Source organism: Ochotona curzoniae, unplaced genomic scaffold, assembly GCF_017591425.1.
Source record: "Ochotona curzoniae isolate NIBS_2020 unplaced genomic scaffold, NIBS_Ocur_1.0 scaffold_4701, whole genome shotgun sequence".
In the NCBI taxonomy this organism is placed as follows: domain Eukaryota; kingdom Metazoa; phylum Chordata; class Mammalia; order Lagomorpha; family Ochotonidae; genus Ochotona; species Ochotona curzoniae.
Window position 1 is genome coordinate 14,058,784 of NW_024467122.1, and position 24,818 is coordinate 14,083,601.

Sequence of the window (24,818 nt, forward strand, 5' to 3'; positions counted from 1 at the left end):
CCGTGCAGGACATACTGAGGACCTGGAGTATGACCAAGCTAGTAAGAGCTTGGGAATGATACCTATACACACTCATAAAAGCACACCATGCAGACTCCGGGTTATGACTGCTGTCATCAAGTGACTGAAACGTAGCCTCACTGAATGACTTATTTCTAGCACCTAACTCAACAGAACTAGAACTGGAAGTGAGAAGATACACACAAGCAAATGATTACTCTGAAAAACGATTCATGTTTTTTTTTTGAAAGTCAGAATGGAAAATCAGATATACAGTGTAGAGAGACAGACAAGAAGATCTTCCATCTGCTGATTCATTCTCCAAGCAGCCGCAATGGCTGGAGTTGAGCCGACATGAAGCCAAAACACAGGAGCCTCTCCTGTGTCTCCCATGTGGGTGCAGGGTCCCAAGGCCCTGGGCCGTCCTCCACTGCTTTCCCAGGCCACAAGCAGGGAGCTGGATAGGAAGTGGGACTGCCGAGATTAGAACCAGCCCCCATATGGGATCCCAGCTCGTGCAAGCTGAGGACTCTAGCAACTAGCCTACCACGCTGGCCCTGATTCATGCTTTCTGTACTTAACGTGAGCAGCCAGTGTGTCCTCTGATGTTCGCTGCATCTAATGGCCCTTTCACTGACTCTCTTTTGGGTGTCTCCATGCAGTAAAATTGTGATGCTTCTCTTTCCTATTGGCCATACTCAATTCTTGGAGTCTCGTCCATACCCACAGCTTAGAGTGGCATCGACGGTCACCTCGTGGATGCTGTGTGTTGCCCAGACACTATGTTCGCCTGCCCCTCTGTGACGATGTCAATTTTGATCACCCAAAGTGCTGTCCTTTGTCTCTGTTTCAACTAACAAGCTAATCTTTGAGGAGAGACTTTAAGACCATCTAAGAACCCTGTTCATTATAACACATTCCAGTATTCACTGGCGGTTCTTGCCTTAGTCTTTACCATGATTGTAAAATGCCGACTCCCCAACATTAGTTCCTCCTCCACATTTGTCAGTAAACACTCAGCTTGCATCTGTAAACTGTTTTTCCTCACAGCACTCATTATCTGGAATTGGTACAAATTTGTTTTTATTATGTTATAGTAATAAGTGTAAGCTCTGCCAGAGTAGCGATATAACCTGTTACGTTTATCACTCTGTCTAAAGCGTTGAACAACACTTGAGACACAGTAATTACTCCAGAATGAATGAATGAAGAGGAACAAAAGTGTAAACAAGCCACCTGCAATACGCGGAGGAATGAGGAACTGTAACACACTTGACTCAGTGCACATGTACTGAACACCTCCCATTTTAAGGTAGTGTGCTAGGAAGCAGGTGCTGCAGGTGTCTCTAAGGAGTTTACTTCTCTAGAGAAAGCAAACTGTTAAAAACACAAAACAAAACAACCATACAAGGTACGGAGGAAGGAATAAAAACGTATATACACCAATGGCATGGATGACAGAGATCTTCGTCAGTTTATTCCCTACTCAGATGCCCATAACTGCCGAGGTCGGGCCAACTGCAGTCAGGTGCCCACAACACCATCCAGGTCTCCCTCACAAGTGCTAGAGACCCAAAGACTTAGATCACCAACCATAACTTCACTTACTTCCCCAGGTATGCTAGCAGGGAGCTGGAGCCTGAGTGGCTGTGAGGACTCAAACTGGAACTCTATCACAGGACACAAATGCCCCAAGGTGCAGTTTAATTCACTGTACTACCACACTTGCCCCTCATTAATTTTTTTCAGGCCTGGCACAATGGCTTAATGGCTAAATTCTCACATTGCAAGTGCCAGGATCCCATATGGGCACTGGTTCATGTCCTGGTTGCTTCACTTCCCATCCAGCTCCCTGCTTATGGCCTGGGAAAGGAGTTGAGGATGGCCCAAAGCCTTAGGACCCTGCACCTCTGCAGGAAACTGGAAAAAGCTCCTGGCTCCTGGTTTTGAATCGGCTCAGCTCTGGCTGTTGCAGCCACTTGGGGAATAAACCAGTGGAAGAAGATCTCTCTGTAGGTCTGACTTTCCAATAAAATAAATGTTATTTCTTTTTTTCTACAAATATGTTAAAATTGTAATTTTTAAAACACCTTCATGTGTACCCTACTGCCCTAGTCTTAATCCATACTTTTAACTGGAATGTCACAGTTTATTCACGATTCTGAGACTCTTGAGCTGTGTCAACTTCTGTCTCACTTAGAGATGAGAGAAAAGTTGACAGAATGCAACAAATTCTCACCTGCCAACAGAGAGGATTATGATTGGGAAATCACCTTGGTTAGTAACTTCATTGTATTTAGCTAACATGCAAAAAACCTGAACACATACTAAAGAACCCAAGGGGCATACTTTGTTTTCTACATATAACCTTAAAAATATACTCACCAAAGAGGGAAAAATGTTGTTAAAAGCATTAACAGTAGTAGCAAAGCATTTGTAGGCTATAGTGGCAGTTAAAGGAAGGGAATTCTATTGTACGTGGGAATAAATGTTGGGACATAATTTTTTGAAAGTCAGTTATTCTTAACACTATTCAGAGTATATACCATGCTTGGCATTTTCTCACCCTCCTACAGTTCAGGAATCACATATGCTCAATTCCTATTTGTTAAAGGACAGCTGATTACAACACTAGTATTTAAAATGACAGATTTTTTACAGACAACCACGCTAAGAATAGTTAATATATGTAACAGTCCCTTTTACAAATGCATTTCATGTCTTTAATTACCATTGTAAACCTAGTGAAACAAGTATCATATTACAGATATGGGAAAGTACAGACAGGATAAGCACTGTGGTGTAGTAGGTAAGGCCACTGTCTGCAGTGCCAGTATCCCTTATGGGCACTGGTTCAAGTCCCAGCTGCTCCACTTCTGCTCCAGCTGTCTGCTAACCTGCCTGGGAGAGCAGTGAAAGATGACTCGGGTGCCTCCTGCATGGATGTGGGAGATCCGGAGAAGCCCTCAGCTCCTGGTCTCAGACTGGCCCAGCTTCAGCTGTTGCACCATTTGAGGAGGGCACAAGCTCCACAAGATGGAAGATCTCTGTCTCTGTGTCTCTTCTTCTCTCTGTGTAACTCTGCCTCCCAGATGGATAAATAAATCCCCTCCAATACAGAAAGAAAACTACAAAGAGTTAAAATGTCTCGTCTTATGTCACCAGCTGCTGAACAGCAGAGCTAAGATTTGATCGCAGGCAATCCAACTCTAGACTGCGTGCTCTGTGCTGTGGGCCTCCCACACTGTAACTACCCTGGAACAGAGCTGCCACGTCATCAACACCAGAGGTAGTAGTTAACACATTTGCACCCGTCCCCCCAGGGGGCAAACATGCAGAGTCTCAGAGAGAAGGCAGAGCAGCACTGAAGTAAGCATTCCAGGACACCTCTATGGCTGCTAGTGCTTAAAAACACCATGTCAGGGACTAACGGGCAAGTCAGAAGACTCAAGATTTATTCCACGAGTACAATAATGTCAACATCTTCCTTCTTCTAATTCATTCTAAACTGAAAAATGTCAAGCTCCTCTTTCGTTTCCAGTATATGAACAAAAAGGGAAGAACTGTGCTGCCAATTTATCCACTGCTATTCCAGTTGAAACAGTGTACTTAATTTTATCTATATAAAACTAAAATCAGTAAAAAGATTTTTTGGTTTTTTTTTTTAAGATTTACTTATTTATTGGAAAGTCAGATATACAGAGAGGAAGGGAGACAGAGAGAAAGATCTTCCGTCCGATGATTCACTCCCCAAGTGAGTGCAACAGCCGATGCTATGCCGATCCGAAGCCAGGAACCAGGAATTTCTTCCAGGTCTCCCACACAGGTACAGGGTCCCAAAGCTTTGGGCCGTCCTCGACTGCTTTCCCAGGCCACAGGCAGGGAGCTGGAGAGGAAGCGGGGCTGCCGAGATTAGAACCGGCGCCCATATGGGATCCTGGTGTGTTCAAGGCGAGGACTTTAGCCACTAGGCCACAGCACCAGGCCCAGATCAGTAAAAAGTTAAATGAGTAATTTTTATGTTGGTAGAATAGCACATGTAATAAACTGGTGGTTGTAGTTAATATTATTTGGAGAAGGGCAGCGTTGATAATAAAAATATCACTGACCTAGAAGATCAATTACTACAACTAGTGAAAGTATGACATTTGATTTTGCTGTACAGGAAATGGTCCCTTTGCTCCCAAGATTTTAGTATTTGTTTCATTAATATCAAAATAAAATACTTACCTCATCATTATTTAGTGAAATTAAATTATTTTAATGGCTATTGAATAAAATGGTTACTGATGGATGTAACAAGCTGATGTAATAGTATTTTACATCATTTGACTTTTATTAAAATCATAATTTAAAACTATAAAGCAACTTTTGAGAAAGTCTGACTAAGAATGAGAAAAGGGTTACTGAAATTTTTGGAATGTTGGCAAGTTTTCAACAATAATTCTAGTGTCACGTTTTTGATGAGATGTGTTTAATGTCAGGCAGAATGCAAGGTCTAAGCTTCCCATATACAGCATATAATTAATTCTACAGAAATAAAACAAAGTCATTTCCACACTGTTTCTACACAGAGAGAGAAATTACTTTTAACACCAACAAGAGAAAATATTACTCAAGTCTGTGAATAGCAGTGTCTCACTGAACAGATTTTTCCAGGTCCATCTAGAAGGCATTCTGCTCACTCCGAGGGAACATCTTTAGCTGTGCATACTGGTCTCCGTGTGTGTGTGTACAACTGTACACACTCCTTTGTCTCAAACTTCTTCATGTGTCACAGATATTTCTTCCCTCGCATGGCTTACGCCCCAACCTCCATTCAAATAACTTAATGTAAAACGCAAGAAATGTATACACATAAAGACAACCTGCAAGTTGACCGAACACACTTGTGCCAACTGACAATATATTTATAGAAAGATGTTTGCCTTTATGTGTTAACAGTGCTCTAATAAATTAATTTTAAGGCTCAGAGTTTTGTTTTTTCTTTTAAAAAGATTTTTCTCAACTACCCCGTCTTCTTTTCCTCCCCTGGGACAAGTTGCTTTTGTCTCACCCCTCCCTCTAGGTCCCCAGTACCTCCCACAAGATTTTACACAACAGATATAATGGAATATTATTCACCCATATAAAGAGTAATGTTTTCTGCTTCAATATAAGTCAACCCTGAAAACATTACAGTAAAAGAACCCAAACATAAGAGCCGACAATATTACATTATGTACATGAAAAGTGTAGCATAAGCATAGCTATTCAGACAGAAAGTAGATGTGCACTCGCAGGGACTGGGGGCTGAGAGACTGGGGAGCAAACTGCTACTGGGGTTTCTGTTTAGAGTGAAGAAATGTCTGCCTGGATTCAAACCCCAGCTCTGCCCTTGCTGTCAAGCTTCCTGCCAATGAACACCCTGGAAGACAGCAGAAAATGGCTGCGGTAGCTGGATCCTGGCTCCCCACGCAGAGACCCAGGCTGAGTTCTGGGCTCCTGGCTTTGGCCTGGACCCTTTTGCTCCCTGTGCTTGTTGAGGGTATTGGGGAGTGAAGCAGCAGTTGAGTGATCTTTCTCTCTCTCTTTTTGCTTTTCAAATAAATTTAAATGTCTAAGAAAAGACTAGTATTTAATCTAATTTAACTTAACAAATTCTTGGAAATGATTTTGGTTACCTAGCCTACTCTTTTCTGAAACAGTATGTCTTTAAAGACTGAAAAAAAAATCAAGCCTGACATGATAGCTCAAATGGCTAATCTTATACCTCCTCTAAGTGCCAGGATCCCATACAGCCGCTAGTTTAAGTCCCGGCTGCTCCACTTGTGATTCAGCTTCCTACACATGACCTGGGAAAGCAGCAGAGGATGGCCCAAAGCCTTGGGACCTTGCATCTGTGTGGGAGATCCAGAAGAAGCTCCTGACTCCTGGCTTTGGATCAGCCATTGCAGTCATTGAGAAGTGAAACACTCAATAGAAGATCTTTGTCTCCTCTCTGTAGCTCTGCCTTTCCAATAAAAATAAATCTTTTTTAAAAAAAATGAAAAAAATCTTTGATTTAAAAAAAAATCCTCGAAAGGCAGAGGGGGGTTGCAGGGGGCAGGGAGAGAGGTAGGTGCCTGGAGCTCCACCTGGGTGTCCTGTATGAATGGCAGGGGATCAATAATTGGTCCCTTCACTCCCTACCCAAGTGTATCAGCAGGGAGCTGGACAGGAAGTAGACAGGACTTGTATGGCACTCTGATACGGAGACGCCAGTGTCACAGGCAGTAACATAACCCACTCCACCACAGTGCTGACACCAAGCTTGAAAAGTCCCCTGGGACTACAAAAGAAGTTGTTTAATCTTTGAAAAAGCAAGTTCAATTCTCCAGTGACTGTTGTACCTCTACTACAATCAAAAGTTTCAATAATTAAAATATGATTATATGAAAATTTTTATTTCCTATCTTTCCTCACTAAACTCAACTCACTGAACACTTACTGACAACCAACTGTGTACCAACCACAGTGCTATACTGGCAAACAAGCAACAAACAAATCACAAAACTATACAACACTTTTTCTGAAATTTCAAATAACCAGTCTAATAAACACAGAAATGATAAATTTAACTCTTGCCACAGTGTGTTAAGCCACATGATATCTGCTCAATGATTATTCAACAAGTGGCAAATGCTGAGATGGGATGGTATGTAACAAATAAAATACAGTATCTGCCTAACAAGCGGAACAGCAAAAGCACGGTGACGTTCAGGGCGGAAAAAGGAGGGGAGAAGGTCATGACACAGGACATTTTCAATTGGAAAACTCTTTTAACTGGGGATGAATCCTGGAGAATAAGTATTTCTCAGCCATGCAGGAGCAATGGGAACTCCAGATAGCAGGGTCATGGGAAAGCGCGTTGAGTTTTAGCAGCACAGACAAGACAGAGGGCCCAATTAATAAAGAATGAACGACGCTGGGTACACGTTATATTGGACTCCAGGAAGAGCCACACAATTTTGAGCAGCAGTTGTTTCTTTTGTGAATATACTGTTTTCAAAAACAAGAGTATTTTTACGAACCATTTGCAATTTCTTAGCGTATATAATACCATTTTTCTTTGTTTCTAGCTAGCTACTAGCAATTACAAATCCTAAATGTCCCAACTTTCACTTGGAATGCAATGTATTTTTAAGTAAATATCTAAAATTCAATGTTACATATATTAAAAGCATAATGCATCATAAAAATGTACAAATCTCCATCATTCCAGGAGTCCTAAATTTAGGGAAAAAAGTCTCAGTAAATAAGCATGATACACTCCAAATCACATTAATATACCTTGCAACAAAACCTTCTACACTTTCCCAAATACACTTTTAGTACAAATTAAGGAAATGCATAACAAAAACAGTGTCATAAATTCAGACAGAAATACACCAGTTTTAGTAAAATATTATTTATACCACATGACTACTTCATTGATTTGTTAATCTTTATACCATTCCCAAGCTGATGTAAACTTGAATTATAAACCATCTAATTTTATTTTTATAAGTATTTTGGCTATTCCAGAACCTCTGAATTTCTTTATGAAGTTTAGATTGAGCTTGTCAATTTCATGCCAGAAGTTTCATTGAGACTGCATTGAATCTACAGATTAATTTTGGGAAAGCTAACATTTTTTTGGAACCTTCTAATCTACAAATATTCAACTCTCTTTCCATTTAAGCCTTCTTCACTCTCCTCCCTTAGGTGATTTAGCTGTCTGCAGCACACAGCTCTCATGAATATTTTTTTAAATTGCATTGATTTTATGACACCGTTTCATAGGTTCTGAGGTTCCCCCATCCCCTCCCCGTACCCTCTCCCCATGGTGGATTACTCCACCTTATTGCAGTATTACAGTTCAGATCCAGTCATGCATCTTTCATTGCAAGCATGTACCATGCATAGAGTCCAGCACCTTACTGTCCAGATAAATTCAATGGTTTCTTGGGGAGACCATCTCTGGTCTAAAAGTAGAGCTGGCAGAATATCGTCCCGACTAATTAAAAGCCATAACATAACATCGATAACAGTTTACAACATTATGGAGTTAACTGACATGGTATTGAGTGCCTGACTGATATGTTAGAAAATGCAAGTTCTTAACCACATCCTGTGACCACTTCATTCACATTTCAATTTTAGTTTATACACAACTGGTTGCTATACACCTTAAAATGGCTATAGGGTACTATTCAGCTGTCTCGTGTCTATTTGCATTTTTGTATTTAGCAGTTTATTGTATTGAAGCTAATTTTTACTGAACTTGGCAGATTTTAGGATAGCCCAAAGTGGCTTATAACTCTAACAAGGCATATGTCAACAGTTGAAGCACAGAACAGTTTTAGGAGGGATGTGCAGAGAAATCTTCAATACCTTAGTGAGGAGTAACTTATTTTCGTGTCCTACCTAGTGAGGTATATGGATCACATGAATAGTTTACAGATTTCTACCTAGGTGTTTCATACTTTTTGTTACTCTTAGAAAAAATAATTTGAATCGATAGTTTCCAATTTGTCATTGTTAGTACAAACTACGCCTCTGAAGCTCTTTCCGATGTGCAAGGCTTTCTATGTCTTTACTATTGCAATGGCTAGAACTGCCAGTGTACTTGTGAAAAGGAACAGTAAGAATAGACACCATGACCTTACTCAATTTTACTGAGAAAACTTTAGTCTCTCACTATTTAACCACAAATGTTATTTGTACATTTGCTGCAGATGTCTTTCCCTGTGTTGAGAAAGATTCCTTTAACTCCTGGTTTTTGTGAGAATTTAATGAATAGATGCTGACTATTCTCAATAACTTTTCTGCATCTACTGAGAATGTCTCATGGGCTTTTCCTTTTTATTGTTGGCATGATAAATGACACTGATTTTTAAAATATTGAACCAAACCTGCATATGTAGAAAAAAAAATAAAAGCCCCCTACTTGGTCTTGATTCACTGTCTACTTAATGAATTGCTGGATTCAATTTGCTAATATTTTATGGAGGAATTTTTTCACTTTCGTTCATATGGCTATAAATTTATCATCTTTTCTGGCATAGTCTTTGTCTGCCTTTGGACTCAGGACAATATTGAGAAAATGTTTCTCCTCTTTTGTCTCTGATGGAGTACTGCTTCCTTGACCAGTGCAATTCTCCAGAGAAGCTGAGTCAACGGCCTTCTCTGTTGGAAGTGCCCACCCCCTGCTTCCACTCTCTCTACATGTACAATTTATCTGAAATGCAGAGAGACAAAGAAGGGGACCCGGGGGCCTACACAGAGGACACCCAGCTGCCAAGTGCCAGTGGAGCCTGGATCTCAACCCTGCCTTCTGGTGGGGCGCAGGCAGTTTTACCTGCAGGCCAGAGGTCGGCCCTATCCATCACTTACTACAAATCATATGACCTAATTTTTTTCCTACTGATTGATTCTCTAACTACTTTTTATTATGACAGTCAGAATTCTAAGAGAAATAATCAGAAGGAAAATATTTTTAAAGACGACTACATCAATATACCACTTCATAGAATTTAACTGTTCCTGGGTTCTTCACAAATAAATGGATAAAACTAGTCCTTTGTTTTTACTAAAGAGAGTTAACCTGCACAGTAAAAAGAGAAAAACAGAAATGATTCACTAAAGTAATATTTTTTTAATTAAAAAAATTTAAATTTTTATTGGAAAGGCAGAGTTAGAGAAGGAGAGACAGAGAAAGATCTTCCACCCACTGGTTCACTCCCCAGGTGGCTGCAACAGACGGAGCTGAGCCAATCTGAAGCCAGGGGCCAGGAGCTTCTTCCAGGTCTCCCATGCGGGTGTAGGGTCCCAAGGCTTTGGGCCATCCTGGACTACCCACGCCACAAGCAGGGAGCTAGATGGGAAGTGCAGCAGCTGGGATATCAACCAGTGCCCCTACAGGATCCCAGCAGATGCAAGGCCACTTGGCCATCGTGTGGGGCCGTTTACATGGTTATGAAGGACGTTTGTCTATGTGGGGCACCAACTAAGGTGGGAGGGGTTCAGGCATGAAGGAAGGTGGGTGGGACAACAGTTTCCAATTTTTTTCTTTTTCTTCTATTTCGAGGGGTGGAGGTGTAGGAAAGGGGGCTACTCTTTGCTGCCAAACTACATCAGTATCTGGAGAGGGGGGACTGCCACATGCTGTCATCTTAGAGACTCCAATGAGGGGAAGAATGTTTCAGCGGTTACTGAGTGCTTTGGAAAGTTCTGACATGCTACTGATTTTGTTGCTTCAGAGTTGAGAAAACTCAAAGTCCACTAGTTGACAAAGTCCATCTTAAAGCATCCACACACCCAGACACCTACTGCCAAAGCTAAGCCAGGAGAGTGGTCCAGCCTGTTCTGCTTTCCATGTCCTCCTCTGGCCTAGAGGAACTGGATGTTATATTCCGCACACGCTTCTGGCATGCACAGGCATCAGCAACTGAGGAGGCCTAGTTCCAACACATGCACTCCAAGGTGGGACCACATATTTTGCGATTTTTCCCTGTAGCCAGAGTTTGAGTCTAGGGGTCCAGTTGGGGAGTCCCTCAAGAAACCTTGCCTGAGGTGACATCAATACTCTTCTGTGTGCCAGCTAGTGCCTGGTTCAACCTGACACCTATGACATCAGCCTATGCACACACCAGTGAATACAGCTGTGTGGTCACTTCCACCCCAGCACCATCTCCTACACAAATAAACCTATGGCTGCTATAGCTGTTAATCTAGTCTGCCACAAACCTGGCCTTTAAGCACATCAGAGAGAACTGTAGCTTAGTCAGAGTGACCCCCAAACCCCAGCAGGCACATCTGGAGCCCCAGTTCCTGAATATGCCGGCTTGTGCAGAAGACTACTAGTCCAGCCTCTCCCACATCCCATCAGCTGTTGTACATAAGCCCATAGGTGCTATAGCTTAGCTCAGCCTGACCTACCCCCAAATCAGATCCAACGTATGTTGATGGGTACTGCCACCCTGTCCAACCTGGTCTGACCCCATTCCTCGGTTCTCATGCTCACCACTGGGAGCTGCACCCAGCAGAGGAATGCCCAGTTTCCCTACTAGGCCTACTTAGAGCCCTGGATCGTGTGCTTGCCAGGGGTATTGCAGTCCAGTGTGACCTGACTTATACCCAGTCCTGGCACTTACCAGGAGATGATGCAACAAAGCATAGCCAGCCAATACTAATTCTGGCTCATGCATGTACCAACAGATGCAGTGACTTAGCCTAGTTCAGCTCTCCCCTCCAACCCAACTCACATGTAAGCACCGGTTTTGCAGCCCTGGCTAGCCTAGTCCCACCCTAGTTCCAACTCTCACACTCACCAACAGGAACAGTAGCCCAGCATGGGAGCCCCTGAGGCTCCCCTATCAGGCTCTTCCCTAGCCCGAGGTCCTGCATGTGCTGGTGGAGGATGCAGAGTAATCTGGCATGGCCTACATTGTCTCTACATTTGCCAGTGGGTGCTACAACCTGCTCTATGAAGCCTGCCCCAAGTCCCAGTCAATGCTGGCAGGTTTGCAGCCTAGCCCGACCTGGCCAGTCCCCAGCCCTGGCCCTCATGTGAACTGGTGAGTATTGTAGTCCAACCCAGCCTGGCCTGCATCCTTTTGGCCCTCACACCTGCCAGCAGGTGTACAGACTGACCCAGGTTGGCCTGCCCCCAGACTTGGCACACGTGCATGCCAATGGGTACTGCAGCCCAAAAGGTACTATAGCTCAACCTGGCCCAGGCTGCCCCCAACCTTGGTTTTCACACTCACCAGTGGAAACTGTATCTTTGATGATCTCAAGTTCCCTATGAAAACAGCTCCCAGCTGTGGATCTCACCCACACTGGCAGGTGCTTAGCCCAACCTCACGTGACCTTCTTCCAGTCCCATCATTCACCAATGGGTACTATGGCCCTGTCTTGTAGGCCCATACCCATGCTAGCTCTCACCTGAGAGTGCTACAGCTCAGCCCCACCTGGTCCATTCCACAGCTCTCATGTGAGCCAGCAGGTGCCGTGACCTACCCCAGCTTGTCCCATACTCATTCTGGTCTAGCCCAGTCTGGCACATCCACAGAACCAACCCACGTGCATGCTGAGGGGTGCTGCAGCCATGTTCAGCCTGTTCCACCTCCAGCCCTCACCCTCACCAGTGGGAAATGCGCCTAGCAGGGGAGTCCCCTGAAATCCACTACCAAGCACATTCCCAGCCCCAGATCTTGCTGGTGGTTGCTCTAACCCAGTCTGGCATGGCCTGCCCCCAGTCTTGGCACTTACCACCAGATGCTGTGGCCTAGCCTGATCTAGCCTGCTCCCTACTCCCAACTTACCAGTTTGTGCTGCAGCCTAGCCCTGCCTAGCCTGACCCTGTCCCACCTCGGCCCACATCCCGTACTCCTCGGCTCCTATGCATGCATGCTATGGCCCTGCTCAGCCTGGCTCTGTCCAGCCTGCTCCCCAAGCCAGCCCATATACATGCCCATGAGTGGTACAGTCTTGCCTGGCCAGACGCATGCCAAGACTCAGCTCTCATGCTCACCAGTGGGAGCTATGGACTAGAAGGGGAGATCTCCAAGTTCCCCAGCCAGGCACACATGTGGTGACAAGTGGTAGGCCCCTGCCCAGCATAATCTATCCCCAGTTCTGGCCTTTGTGTGCGCTAGAGGGTGTTACGGCCTGGCCTAGCCCTGGACCCAATTCTCAGGCATGCCCACAGGTGCTATACCCTGGGCCAGCCTCACCTACTCTCAATCCAGTTCCTGTGACTCTCAGTTCTGTGGTTGTACCTGGGTCAGCCTGTCACCACTCTAGCTTTCGTGTAAACCAAGGGTGCCGCAGTCCCACAGGGGTGAACCCACAATCCCCTACAGAATTTGCCACCAGACACAGTTCCCTCACAAACAGGCTGGTGACATGGTCCAGCCCCGCATGCCCCACTCACTGCCTTGAACCTCATTGCCAGGTACTGTGACCTAGCCCTGCCAGGCAGGCCCTCTAGTCCTAGCTTTTGTGTGTGCCAGCATGTACAGGTAATGGCCACATATCCCAGCTCAGGTCGCCCATGTGGGTGGGTGCACTGGCCTGACCCAGACATGCCCTCTGAGTTCCCCTCTCCAAACTACCCAGTCTCAGCCCCTTCATCTACCTGCGAATATGGTGACCTGTCTGTGAAAGCCTCCGAAATCACTCCTCAACTGCAAGCGCAGTGGCCTGGTCCAGGGAACTCCCCAGAAGTCCTTCCACAACCGTCAAGTACTCCCGTAGTGGCCCCCACTCCACATCCTCACCCCCTTGCCCCAGCAATCCACAGCCCCATACCAGGTGCAGGCCCCAGAGCCTGGTCTTCCAGCAGTGTGCCAGCCCACCATGTCGGTCTCACTAACATAACTTCTTAAAGAAGCACTTTCCCTATTCACCTGTTGGACACACTAACTAGTATGTGCAATCAGGTAAAGAGCAGCACTATGTGGACAAGAGTATATCCAATAAGTTCAACAACCATTGAAAGGATTTTTTCTTAACACTCCAAAGATATCATCTGTCAGAATATTCAATACACTTTCCTCTTTTATTTTAAAATACGAAGGTAAAAATCAAAGGCAAAAGAGAACAAAGGTTTTATGGATTTCCTGTTGGCACAGTACTCGAATGGGCACTCCTGCTGGAGTCACAGCTTCAACTCATTTGAACGGGTGATCAGTGGGAGAGCGGCCGCTGCCAGCAAGCCACGAGATTTCCTAATACACATGTGTTAAACTACTATGCATTTCAAAGTAAGATACATGATACTTCCCCCTGAAATAGCCATAAATTGGGGGTTAAGCACTCTGAGAAGCATTTATCTGCCAGAAAAGACACAGCTTTGATTCCCTTGTGATAAGGTGAATTTCCTTATCTCTAGGTCCTCTGTGTATGAACAGACAGGACCAAACTTTCCCCAGGCCACCCAAAGGCCTGAAGAATCCGGAGAGGTATTGTGGCACTCAGATTCTTTCTGTTCTCCAAAACTTCTGGCAATCTCTCAGAGGATCACAGGCAAAAAAGTATTTTTTTTAGTACAATTTATAAACGAAAAAAATCATAACCAACAGCGCGACTATTTGCCAAGATAACCATACACATTCAAGAGATATTCGCAGTGGTTGGTGTGTGTCAATCGCAGACTGAGAGACACGGCTCCTGTTTAAGGCGCTCTGTTTCTATCGCATTGACTATTTATTTGTCTTAGGTTGACACAGGTCTGCTTTGCTAACTTTAGTATTACATACAAAATTAAATGCAAAGGATTTTAAACATATTAAGTACAATTGTTACAAATCCTTGCTAAATAGAACTTCCTCCTAAAACTAATATCTTGACTTTCTGCTAATCTACATAATCTTATGGTTTTTACTTACTTACTAAATATCAGCTGGATATTATTTGACTGCTATTTCAAGTCAACAAAGAGGCAACTACTGCCACCTTGTGGTCAGTCATATATGTCAAACTGAAAATGATGCCATTTTTCTAAATAGATTGTTAGTTTTATAATTTTATAAAAGATATGTTTTTGTTACTTGAGAAGATCAATTCTTTTATTAGTATGACATATCCCCGAAAAATCAGCATTCGGCATTCATATATAATTCCAAGAAATTACTATCTTTTATAAAAATTAAATTAAGTGAACTATCATTGATCACTAACGTTGGTATCATTTGGTAGAAAGACATTAAGTCTTGATATGATTTTTGGTCATCTCTCGATCTGCCATGATTAACTTTCAAATCACCATGAGAAGCATTAGAAGCGATTTTGTTCAGGATATCAAACTGTAATATTACCGTTACTAGGGCTAGGTTATTTAAAAAAAAAAAAAAAAAGGAAGGAAGGCAAGTTTCTGAGAATTCCATGAGAGGCAACAGAGAGCAAATTAAAGTTAAAACTCAAACCTCAACTCGCACGGAGCAACCCTCGTAACTCTGTTGAATGCCTTCTGCTTTGAGGTCCTTCCCAGCATCAAATTCACAGTTACATGTGCAATCATAGCGGCACTCAGCCATGGGAATTCACTCAATTAAATATTATTTGAACATGAAATAAAAACCACAGTGATAAGAAGCGAAGAAAAACATTCCATTGCTCAAAATATGCCTATTGCTTCTTTGCAGATTACGGACAGGCAGCTGTAGCAGAATAACTATTAGTGTGCACTGCCACATCTCAGAAGTTGGCTCAGACAAAACACGGATGACTGAGAAGCAGGAAGGCCAACAGCCGTGTAGCAACGAAACGTCAGCCTCAAATGCTTTACTGCTGATTGGGGAACTAAAGTCCAATCACACAGCTCTGGTAAGCAACAGCACAGAATGTTTATCCATATGATAACGTGTTACATGGGAATCACTTGATTTGTAAGTTATACTTACGGTCAACACAACCACATATACTACATAACCTTTCGAAGGCACATCCACAGCCATCGCTCCTGCTCATCAACTTGGACACAGATTCCAATCTAGCTGTAGGTAAAAAGACCCTGATACTCAATGGTGTAAGAGTCACATGGCAGAACTAAAAAAAAAAAATTAACTAAGAATTGTTAATATTCATTAGAAATACTGGATTTGGTGGAAAGAATAAATTCATAATCAAATACAATATCATATTCTTCATCCAAATGTACCCTATGAGATAAAAATAAACAAAATACTAGACACAAGCGTAGAATGCATGTAAAAGTACAGAATCCTTATTATATGTTTATTCAATATTAAGATGAGGATCAAATTACCGTATCAGTGTTTTTGGAAAAAAAGTCTTACCTTGTTTCTGTGAAAGTGTAGCATCAGATATATTTCTTACGCATATTAAACGACTTTGTGCTGGCTTGTGTTCAACTTGCTTACCATGCTGGTCTTGCTTTTGTTGGTACTACAGAATTTAAAACATAAAGTCATAGGGTTATTTTTAAGTTACTTCAAAAAACCTGAAAAATCAAATTGTTCACATGAAAATTTGAAAGGTGTGGTAGCATAGCAGCCAAAGTCCTCGCCTTGCACGCTCCAGGATTCCATATGGGCGCCAGTTCTAAACCCGGCAGTTCCACTTCCCATCCAGCTCCATGCTTGTAGCCTGGGAGAGCAATCGAGGACGGCCCAGACCTTGGGACCCTGCACCCCATGGAGCCCCGGAGGAGGCTCTGGACTTTGGATCAGTGCAGCTTTGGCCACTGTGGCCACTTGGGGAGTGAATCAATGAAAGACCTTCTGCTTTGTCCTCCTCTCTGTATCTCTGTCTTTCCAATAGAAGAACAAATCTTTAAGAAAAACAAAAACCAAACAAACAAAAAAAAAACCCGAAAATGATTACAAGTGGAGACCGTTTTAAAAAAAGGAAATTGGGCCCAGCGCGGTGGCGCAGTGGTTAAGGTCCTCGCCTTGCACGCCCGGGATCCCATATGGGCGCCGGTCCTAATCCCAGCGGCCCCTCTTCCCTTCCAGCTCCCTGCTTGTGGCCTGGGAAAGCAGTCGAGGACAGCCCAAAGCTTTGGGAACCTGCACCCGCATGGGAGACCCGGAAGAGGCTCCTGGCTTCAGACCGGCATAGTATGGGCTGTTGGGCTCACTTGGGGAGTGAATCATCGGACGGAAGATCTTCCTCTCTGTCTCTCCTCTCTGTATATCCGCCTTTCTAATGAAAAAATAATAAAAATAAATCTTTAAAAAAAAAAAGGAAATCATATTAGTATGCTAGTTTTCTAACTGCCTTTTCTGTCAGTTATCTATGAGTATTTCTACCAAATCGGTGAGGATGCACATATTACAAAAGATATTGTTAAAACAAAAACTTAGATATTGGATAATACAGATTTTGAATATTCAACTCTTTTCTTTCCATTTTATTAGATTCCAGGCCTCTTATAAATGAAAATATATAAATGAAAATATATAAATGAAAATATTCTACATTTATATGATGTATTTAGACAGGATTAGAATTAATTCAGCTGTAAGCTCTTCCATATGCCATTTTGAATTAAAATGAAAATTTGCATAATGTACTCCAATTTTCACGGAGCTTTTATATGCAGTAATATCATTTAATTCTCTATTTGCCATTCAAGATACTATAGCTCCTCCTTATCTATGGCCCAACCATCCAGATCTGGCCTCCAGAGCAGTCAGAGCCACTTCATAATCACACACACGCACTGGGTAACTGGCCAGTCTCACTCCTTCCTCTCCTCTCAGTAATGAGCCCTCCGACATCTTTTCACAGGGACTCGGGGCATTAGCAACGCACAGAACCAGGAAGAATCTCAAGCATTTGTTCACATGCATGTAAGCATACCACTATCTTTCCTGAAAAGGAAATAGTTTTAGACAATTAGCTTTAACTCTGCCTTTTGAATTTAGAATCACTGGCTGTGTAGCTTTCTGCCGGGAAAGTATTAAATAAGTATTAAGTAATATTAAATAAGTAAAGTACACAGAATAGTATCCAGCAGAATAAATATGATAAATAATTATGTGCTATTATGATGATGATAATGAACCAAAGAAAATAAATATAGAACCCTTTTTTAAAAGATTTATTTATTTTGATTGGAAAGGCAGATTTACAGAGAGGAGAGACAGAAGGATCTTCCATTTATTATTCGCTCCCCAAGTGACCACAATGGCCGGAGCTGAGCCCCCCAGAAGCCAGGAATCTCACGTGGGTCTCCCATGTGGGTGCAGGGTCCCAAGGCCTGGGACCATCCTGCACTGCTTTCCCAGGCCACAAGCAGGGAGCTGGATGGGAAGTGGAACAACCGGGACACGAACTGGTGACCATGTGGGACCCCGGTACATGCAAGGTGAGGACCACTAGAGAATCAAGATGGCAGAATAAGGTAAGGACACGTTTAAACGGACGAAGAAACATTTCATCAGGATGAAGCAGAGGACACATTCCAGGAAATAGAAGCCAGAACAACAGCAGAGGGGCACCTAGAGACTGACAGACACAGGAAAGCAGCGGACACAGCGGTGTGGTGTTGCAGTGACTGATACTCCAGCAGCATTCAGCAAGTGGCGATCTGAACTCCACCAGCAACCAGGTGGGAAGGGACTTTTCACTAGGAACTCGGGTGGTGAACCCAGACAAAGAACTGCCCGTCCCACTGGGGACACGGAGACCATGGTGGAAATCTGACATAAGAACCCAGACCTGGAACTTGCTGCAGGGAATGGCACAACTGACTGCAAACAAAGAGCCGTGTGCCAACTGCAATCAGTAAAAACAAACTGTAGACCTGTGGGTCACACAGCTTAGAAACCTGCCCCAAGCAGAAGATTCTGCTAACCAGAAGTACAATGACCAAGAACAAAAGAAGAGACAGAGGCACAATGAATATTACTGAAGATTCTCCTGCAAAGGAGCAAAACCCTTTGCCAAACTGAGTTAACTGAGGAAGACACCGAAAAAATGGGAGATACAGAATTCAAAACACTTGTTATAAAACCTCTTATCAGCTACGAGAATCACATAAAGCAGGCTTTCAAGGTGAAGACCACTAGGCTATCATGCAGGATCAACATAGTAATCTTAGTTACAGGAATCAAAGGAAAATTTTAAGGTCCGTTTTTTCCAGTAAAGCTTCATAGTTTTATTTTAACACAGGACAACAGGGGCGTGATGGTTCAACTGGCTGATAACCCCTCTGTAAGCACTGGCATGTCATATGGGCATTGGCTTGGGCCCCGGACTCTCTTTTCCATTCAGCTCTCTGCTTGCGGCTTGGGAAAGCAGTAAAGGATGGCCCAAATCCTGGGACCTTGCACTCATATGAGACTCAGAAGAAGCTCCCACTAACAAATCTGACATTTTTAAAAGTATACAATTTGCTAGCTTTGACGCAGGTATGTGTTCATGAACCACAGCTACAAGCAGCACGATACCGACAATACATTCATCAATCTCAGGCCGTCTGGAGCCTTTTGCATCTACTCACTTTTGGCCTCAACTCCCTCCCTCGCCCTCCACAAGAAAGCACTGAAATCCTTTTTTATTATAGACTAGTTTGTATTTTCTAGGATTTTACAAAGTTGGGATTATATAGAAAAAATACTGGGGTTCTTCAATCATTCACTTTTTTTTTTTTTTTTTGGTCTCTTTCCCTCAACACTTTTATGAATGTTCCAGGCAATTATACGGATAAACAGTTGGCCTGTCTTACTGTTGTACAGCACAGTTATCGTACAGTTCATGCTGTAACTTGCCTATTGATGGACACTGTCCAGTTGGAGATCACCATAAATGTAAACTTGCTATTAACATTCATGTTTGAATATTAGCATGTAGCATTAGTCTCTCTTGAGAAACAAGATATAAAACGGCATGGCTTTGATGGAGACAGGTGTTAATTTTTATGAAGTTGCCTCGTTGCTGGTTGTGTCCCCTCAGCAGTCCGATGGCTTCTCACCCCCAGCAGCAGCAGGGGCGTTCAGTTCCTGCACATGCCTGCCGACATTTAGCACACCAGTCTTTCTACCCCGAGGCGGGCACCGGGGCTGCCCTGCTGAGTGCGCCCCATCACCCTCCGCTCTCCCCTGAGGCGGGCACCCAGGGCTGCCCTGCTGAGTGCGCCCCATCACCCTCCGACTGGTGACGTTCAGAACTGCTCTTTCTCTGTGCTAATCTGCCTTTCACATGTGGACTTTGGGTAAAGTATCTGCCCAAATGTTTTGTTCATCTTTTAATTGGGATGTTTGTTTTCTTAACTTTGTTTTTGGTGAGTTTTTTATATACTCCAGATATAAATCTTTGATCAGATATGTGATTTTAAAAAAGATGTATTTACTTTTATTGGAAAGTCATATACAGAGAGAGGAAGATCTTCCGTCCAATGATTCATTCCCTAAGTAGCCACAACAGCTTCAGCTGCGCCAATCCGTAGTCAGGAGCCTCCTCCAGGTCTCCCACATGGAGTGCAGGGTCCCAAGGCTCAACTGCTTTCCCAGGCCACAAGCAGGAAGCTGGATGGGAAATGGGGCTGCCGGGATTAGAACCGGGGCCCATAAGGGATCCTGGCATGTGCAAGGCAAGAACTTCAGCTGTTAGGCTACCGCACTGGGCCCCGAATACGTGATTTGAAATTATTTTCTCCCAGTTCATGGTATCTCTTCTTATTCTCCTGTCCATATCAGTTTTTGTTTGTTAAAATTATTTATTTATTTTGAAAATCTGAGAAACAGAAAGACACAGACCAAAATATAGAACTTCCGTTTGCTGGTTTGCAATCATAGCTGAGTCAAGCTGATAACAAGGGCTGGAAACTGGATCTTGGACTGCCGTATGTGAGGCAAGGACCCGACTGTACGAACCATCGCTTTGCTGCACCCGGACGCTCACTAGACTTGGCAGCAGAGCTGGACTCGAGCCCAGGCGCTGCTGTGGATGTGCCCAACACCTGCCCGGAACAGTTTCGAAGAGCAGAGGCGCTTACTTCCACACGAATCTAAATTTTTTCTTTCATGGATACTGCTTTATGTATCATATCCAAGAAATTTTTGCCTACCTCATTGTCTGCCAAACATTTTTAAAAGATTTATTTATTTGGAAAGAAGAGTTAAGGAAGGGGGGCAAAGGCAGAGAGAGACTTCTGTTCTCTGGTTCTCCCCCAAACGGCTGCGGCACTTGGGTCTGGGCCAGGCCAAAGCCAGGAGCTTCATCCAGGTCTCCCACGCGGGGCACGCGCCCACGGCCTGCTCATGCCTGCTGCCTTGGCGGGCCGTCAGCAGGGAGCTAGATCAGAAGGGGAACAGCTAGGACTCCAACCAGTACCCAAGTGGGATGCCAGTGCTGCGCGCAGGGGCAGACCTGCACTCCACACTGCTGCTCCCTTCGCAAAGTCTACAATACCCTTTTGTGTGATGGTATTAAGAAATGTTTACTCATTATTAACTGGTTTTTCCTAACCTTTGCTTGAACATAAGTTAATAAAACTGAACCCTATACAGTAGTGTTTCATAAATAATCTTTATTTCACATACTTTTTCTTCCCGTTTTTCCACTATGGAGCACTGTAAAATGCCAAGCGAAGACTACCGCTGGATAAATTGCTTGCAGGACATGAATACAAAACTGCATTTATAATGTCATGCCAAGCGGTGACTCTGCTTCTTCCCTGCACAGCACTGCATGGATCCCTGGCTCCATCTCACAGGAAATTCCTTGTATTTTTGTGGAACAAGTTCTAATATAATCAACAATTACTGAGAATTATGGATCTACTATGCACTGCAGAGAAATACAGAGGTGTAAGTGATAACAGACACCCAACTATGTTCAGTATTTTTTAAAGACATCATTTTTATCATTAATTTTAATAAAAGGAAACAGCAGAAGCTAAGTAACGTGTTCAAGAAAATGGTTAGATCACAGTGAGCTAAGACTGACATCAAGGCTTAGTTAACAAACAAGGTTTGGTTCAAGGTTCCCTGACCGCAAGCAGCGCTCCTGACAATCCGCCATCCTGAGCTGGGACAGCTGGGCTTCTCATTGAAAAGTGTAAGTGCGCTTTATTTGGTACCTGAGAAAAATCTTCTGCTATTTTTGGTAAGTCAGCATCATTTCCCTGCGCAGTCAGAAGTGCTGTGGGAAGCACAAGGTCTGAGATCGGCTGCAGCTCCAATTCTCCCACACTCATAGGACCGTGACTCACACAGGAATCTCCATAAACACCACCTGTTAGCAAGGGCGTACACAAAAAGGCAGAACTTCAATTTACTCTAGGAAAGAATCATAGTTGAACTAAAAGCACAAATATTTATCATCTATTGGATCAGAATCATCAATGCACCTTAACCACAAACCTAGGGAAACACTGTACCAGGCCATCATTGTGGTCCACACCAAAGCTCAGAGAGAATGGAAAAGTACCTGCATTCAAACACACCCATGGATCCTTCTCGGTAAGGTCCACGGTCAAGAACTTGCCCCGCCCCTTCTCACACACCACTCTTAACATCTGCCTTACTTTTCCAATCACTAGGACTTCACAGAATTCCTATCTAAAACATAACCTCACACAAGGGCAGCGGCCCCTGTCTGGGTGCAGTGGTGAAGCTTGGGACATCTACACGTCCCATTCCTTGGGGGCCTTTGGGGAGGAATTCATGAATAGAAGCACTTTCTCTCTAATAAAAGTGAAAATAACTTTTGTTAAAAAGTACAGGGTGGGGCCCGGCGCGGTGGCGCAAGTGGTTAAGGTCCTCGCCTTGCATGCCCAGGATCCCATATGGGCGCCGGTTCTAATCCCGGCAGCCCCGCTTCCCTTCCAGCTCCCTGCCTGTGGCCCGGGAAAGCAGTCGAGGATGGCCCAAAACTTTGGGACCCTGCACCCGCATGGGAGACCCGGAAGAGGCTCCTGGCTTCGGATCGGCATAGTATCGACCCGTTGCGCTCACTTGGGGAGTGAATCATCGGACGGAAGATCTTCCTCTCTGTCTCTCCTCTCTGTATATCCGCCTTTCCAATTAAAAAAAATAATTAAAAAAAAAAAGTACAGGGTGATTTCCTGGGTCAGAGCTGTTAGTATTATTAAATCTGTTCTGTGGATCTTTTTCTTTGAATGAACAACTTCCTTTTTGCATTCGTTTAAACTGCATCTCAATAAAAATAAAAATAACAGCAGCAGCATTTACACATGTAGTAATACCACTGCTCATCTGTATCACACTTCATATTCTATTTCTTTAATTTTTAAATTATTATTATTATTATTTAGAATTTGAAAGGCAGCAAGAGAGATCTCCCACCAGCTGCTTCAATCTCCAAATGCCGGACAGGACTCAGACAAGACCTGCAGCGTGGGTGGCAGGGACCCCCTACCTGAGCACAGGTGTGGCCTCCCAGAGCGTACATCCACAGGAAAGGGGCCTGGCAGCAGAGCCAGGACGTAACCAAGGCATTCAGACATGGGATGCAAGTGTCCCAACGCACCTTACCCAGTTCCCTAAATGCCCGACAGACACTGTAAACACTTAGCCACACATTGTTTTCAGAATCCCATTCTTCATTTCTGTGAGTGAAGCAAGATTAAAATTTGCATCTCCCAATTCCTAGTCATTGGTCTTTATTTCACATTCTTGCTCAAATATTTCTGAGAGAAATTGTTTTTCATTATTAACTGCTTTTTAAAACAGCATAGTTTATACGTATGACTTTAATCAGTAGGAAAAGAATTGAAGATTTTCTCTCTGCTGCTCCTCTCTGTAGTTCTGCCTTACCAATGAAAATAAATGCTAAAAAAAAAAAAAAGGACACCTTATGCTTAATCTAAAAATCTGAACTGCACAACGCTCCAAAACCTGAGGCATTCTGAGTGCCAGCATCACATCACTAGAACAGTCCACATCTCAGCTCATGCGACAATCAGTTAAAACAAAAGTGGAGAATATCTATGTATATTTAAAAATAACTTTAGTCTAGCTGAATTATGGTCTATGTGAAATATCAATGAATCTTTTGTTTTGACTTTTGGTTCTATCCAAAATACATCTCATTATGTAAATGCCAAAATTCAAGTATCTGAAAACCCAAAAATACATCTGGGGCCCTGCACTGTGAAATAGCAGGTAAAGTTGCTATTTGCAGAATCGGCACCCCGTACGGGCACCAGTTTGAATCCTGGCTATTCCATCTCCCAGTAAGCTCTCTGCTAACAGGACTGGGAAAACAGCAGAAGTTGGCCCAAGTACTTGGGCTCCTGCACCAATGTGGGCGTCCCAAAAGAAGTTCCAGACTCCTGGTTTCAGACCAGCCCAGCTCCGGCCATCATGGCCATCTGGGGAGTGAACCAAAGCATGGAAGAGCACTTTCTCTCTCTTAATCTGTCTGTCCCTCTCTCCATCTGTAATTCTGCCTGTAAAATAAGTAAATAAATCTGAAAAACAAAACAAAATAATCCACTTCTGCTCTCAAATATTTCAGATAAGGGAATTCAACCTGTATAAAAGATGTAAATATCTAACCATATACAAACTACTTCAACCATATGGCAAAAAAAAAAATGATTATAAAGAATTACAATGGAAAAAATATAAATTTGGAATATAAATATAAATTTGGAAATGATCTTCCTCTCTGTCGCTTACTCTCTGTATATCTCACTTTCCAATAATAATAAGCAAACCTTTTTTAAAAATATTTTTTATTTTTATTTTTATTTGAAAGGCAAAGTTACAGAGAAGGAGCAAGAGAGAGGGAGAGAGAGATCTTCCATCAGCTGGCTCACTCCCCAAGTGGATACAATGGCAAGAGCTGAGCTGGTCTGAAGCCAGGAGCCAGGAGCTTCCTCCAGGTCTCCCGCATGAATGCAGGGTCCCAAGCACTCGAGCTATCCTTTGCTGTTCCCCCAGGACACAAGCAGGGAGACAGATCAGAAGTGGAGTAGCTGGGATATTAACTGGGACCCACATGAGATGCTGGTCCTGTAAGCTGAAGATTAGCTACTAAGTCTGGCACTGACCCCATATCTGCTTTTACATGTGAAATATATTTGCCCTTGGATCTCCTAACTACTCCTGAAAAGCTATTCCGTAAGTAACACAATGTCAGGGTATAGGGCAACAAAGTCAGTATCCACCAACAGAGACGTGACTGAAAACTGGGAATCAATACCACAGGGCTTTCAGCAGTTATCACGCAATCTACAGAAGTTACTAAGTAAAAACACAATGCAGCAAGCGGGCGTGTCATGATCTGAAGTTGTAAATCATACTGCACACGTGCATATGCGTAAGAAATAAAATCCACCTGGGATAAAAACATAACATGGGACAAGAGAA

The 24,818-nt window shown here is 43.4% G+C and overlaps 1 protein-coding gene across 1 annotated transcript in view; it reads right to left on the reverse strand.

The window, feature by feature from the left end:
- KIAA0586 (KIAA0586 ortholog) overlaps nt 1-24,818 on the reverse strand; it is a 104,327-nt gene that overhangs the window by 14,838 nt on the left and 64,671 nt on the right. Inside the window, exons 28-29 of the mRNA XM_040968630.1 lie at nt 21,560-21,714; nt 15,807-15,915 (exon numbers count right to left, since the gene is read on the reverse strand). Of these exons, the coding sequence (XP_040824564.1) occupies nt 15,807-15,915; nt 21,560-21,714 (264 nt within the window). The remainder of the gene's footprint in view (nt 1-15,806; nt 15,916-21,559; nt 21,715-24,818) is intronic.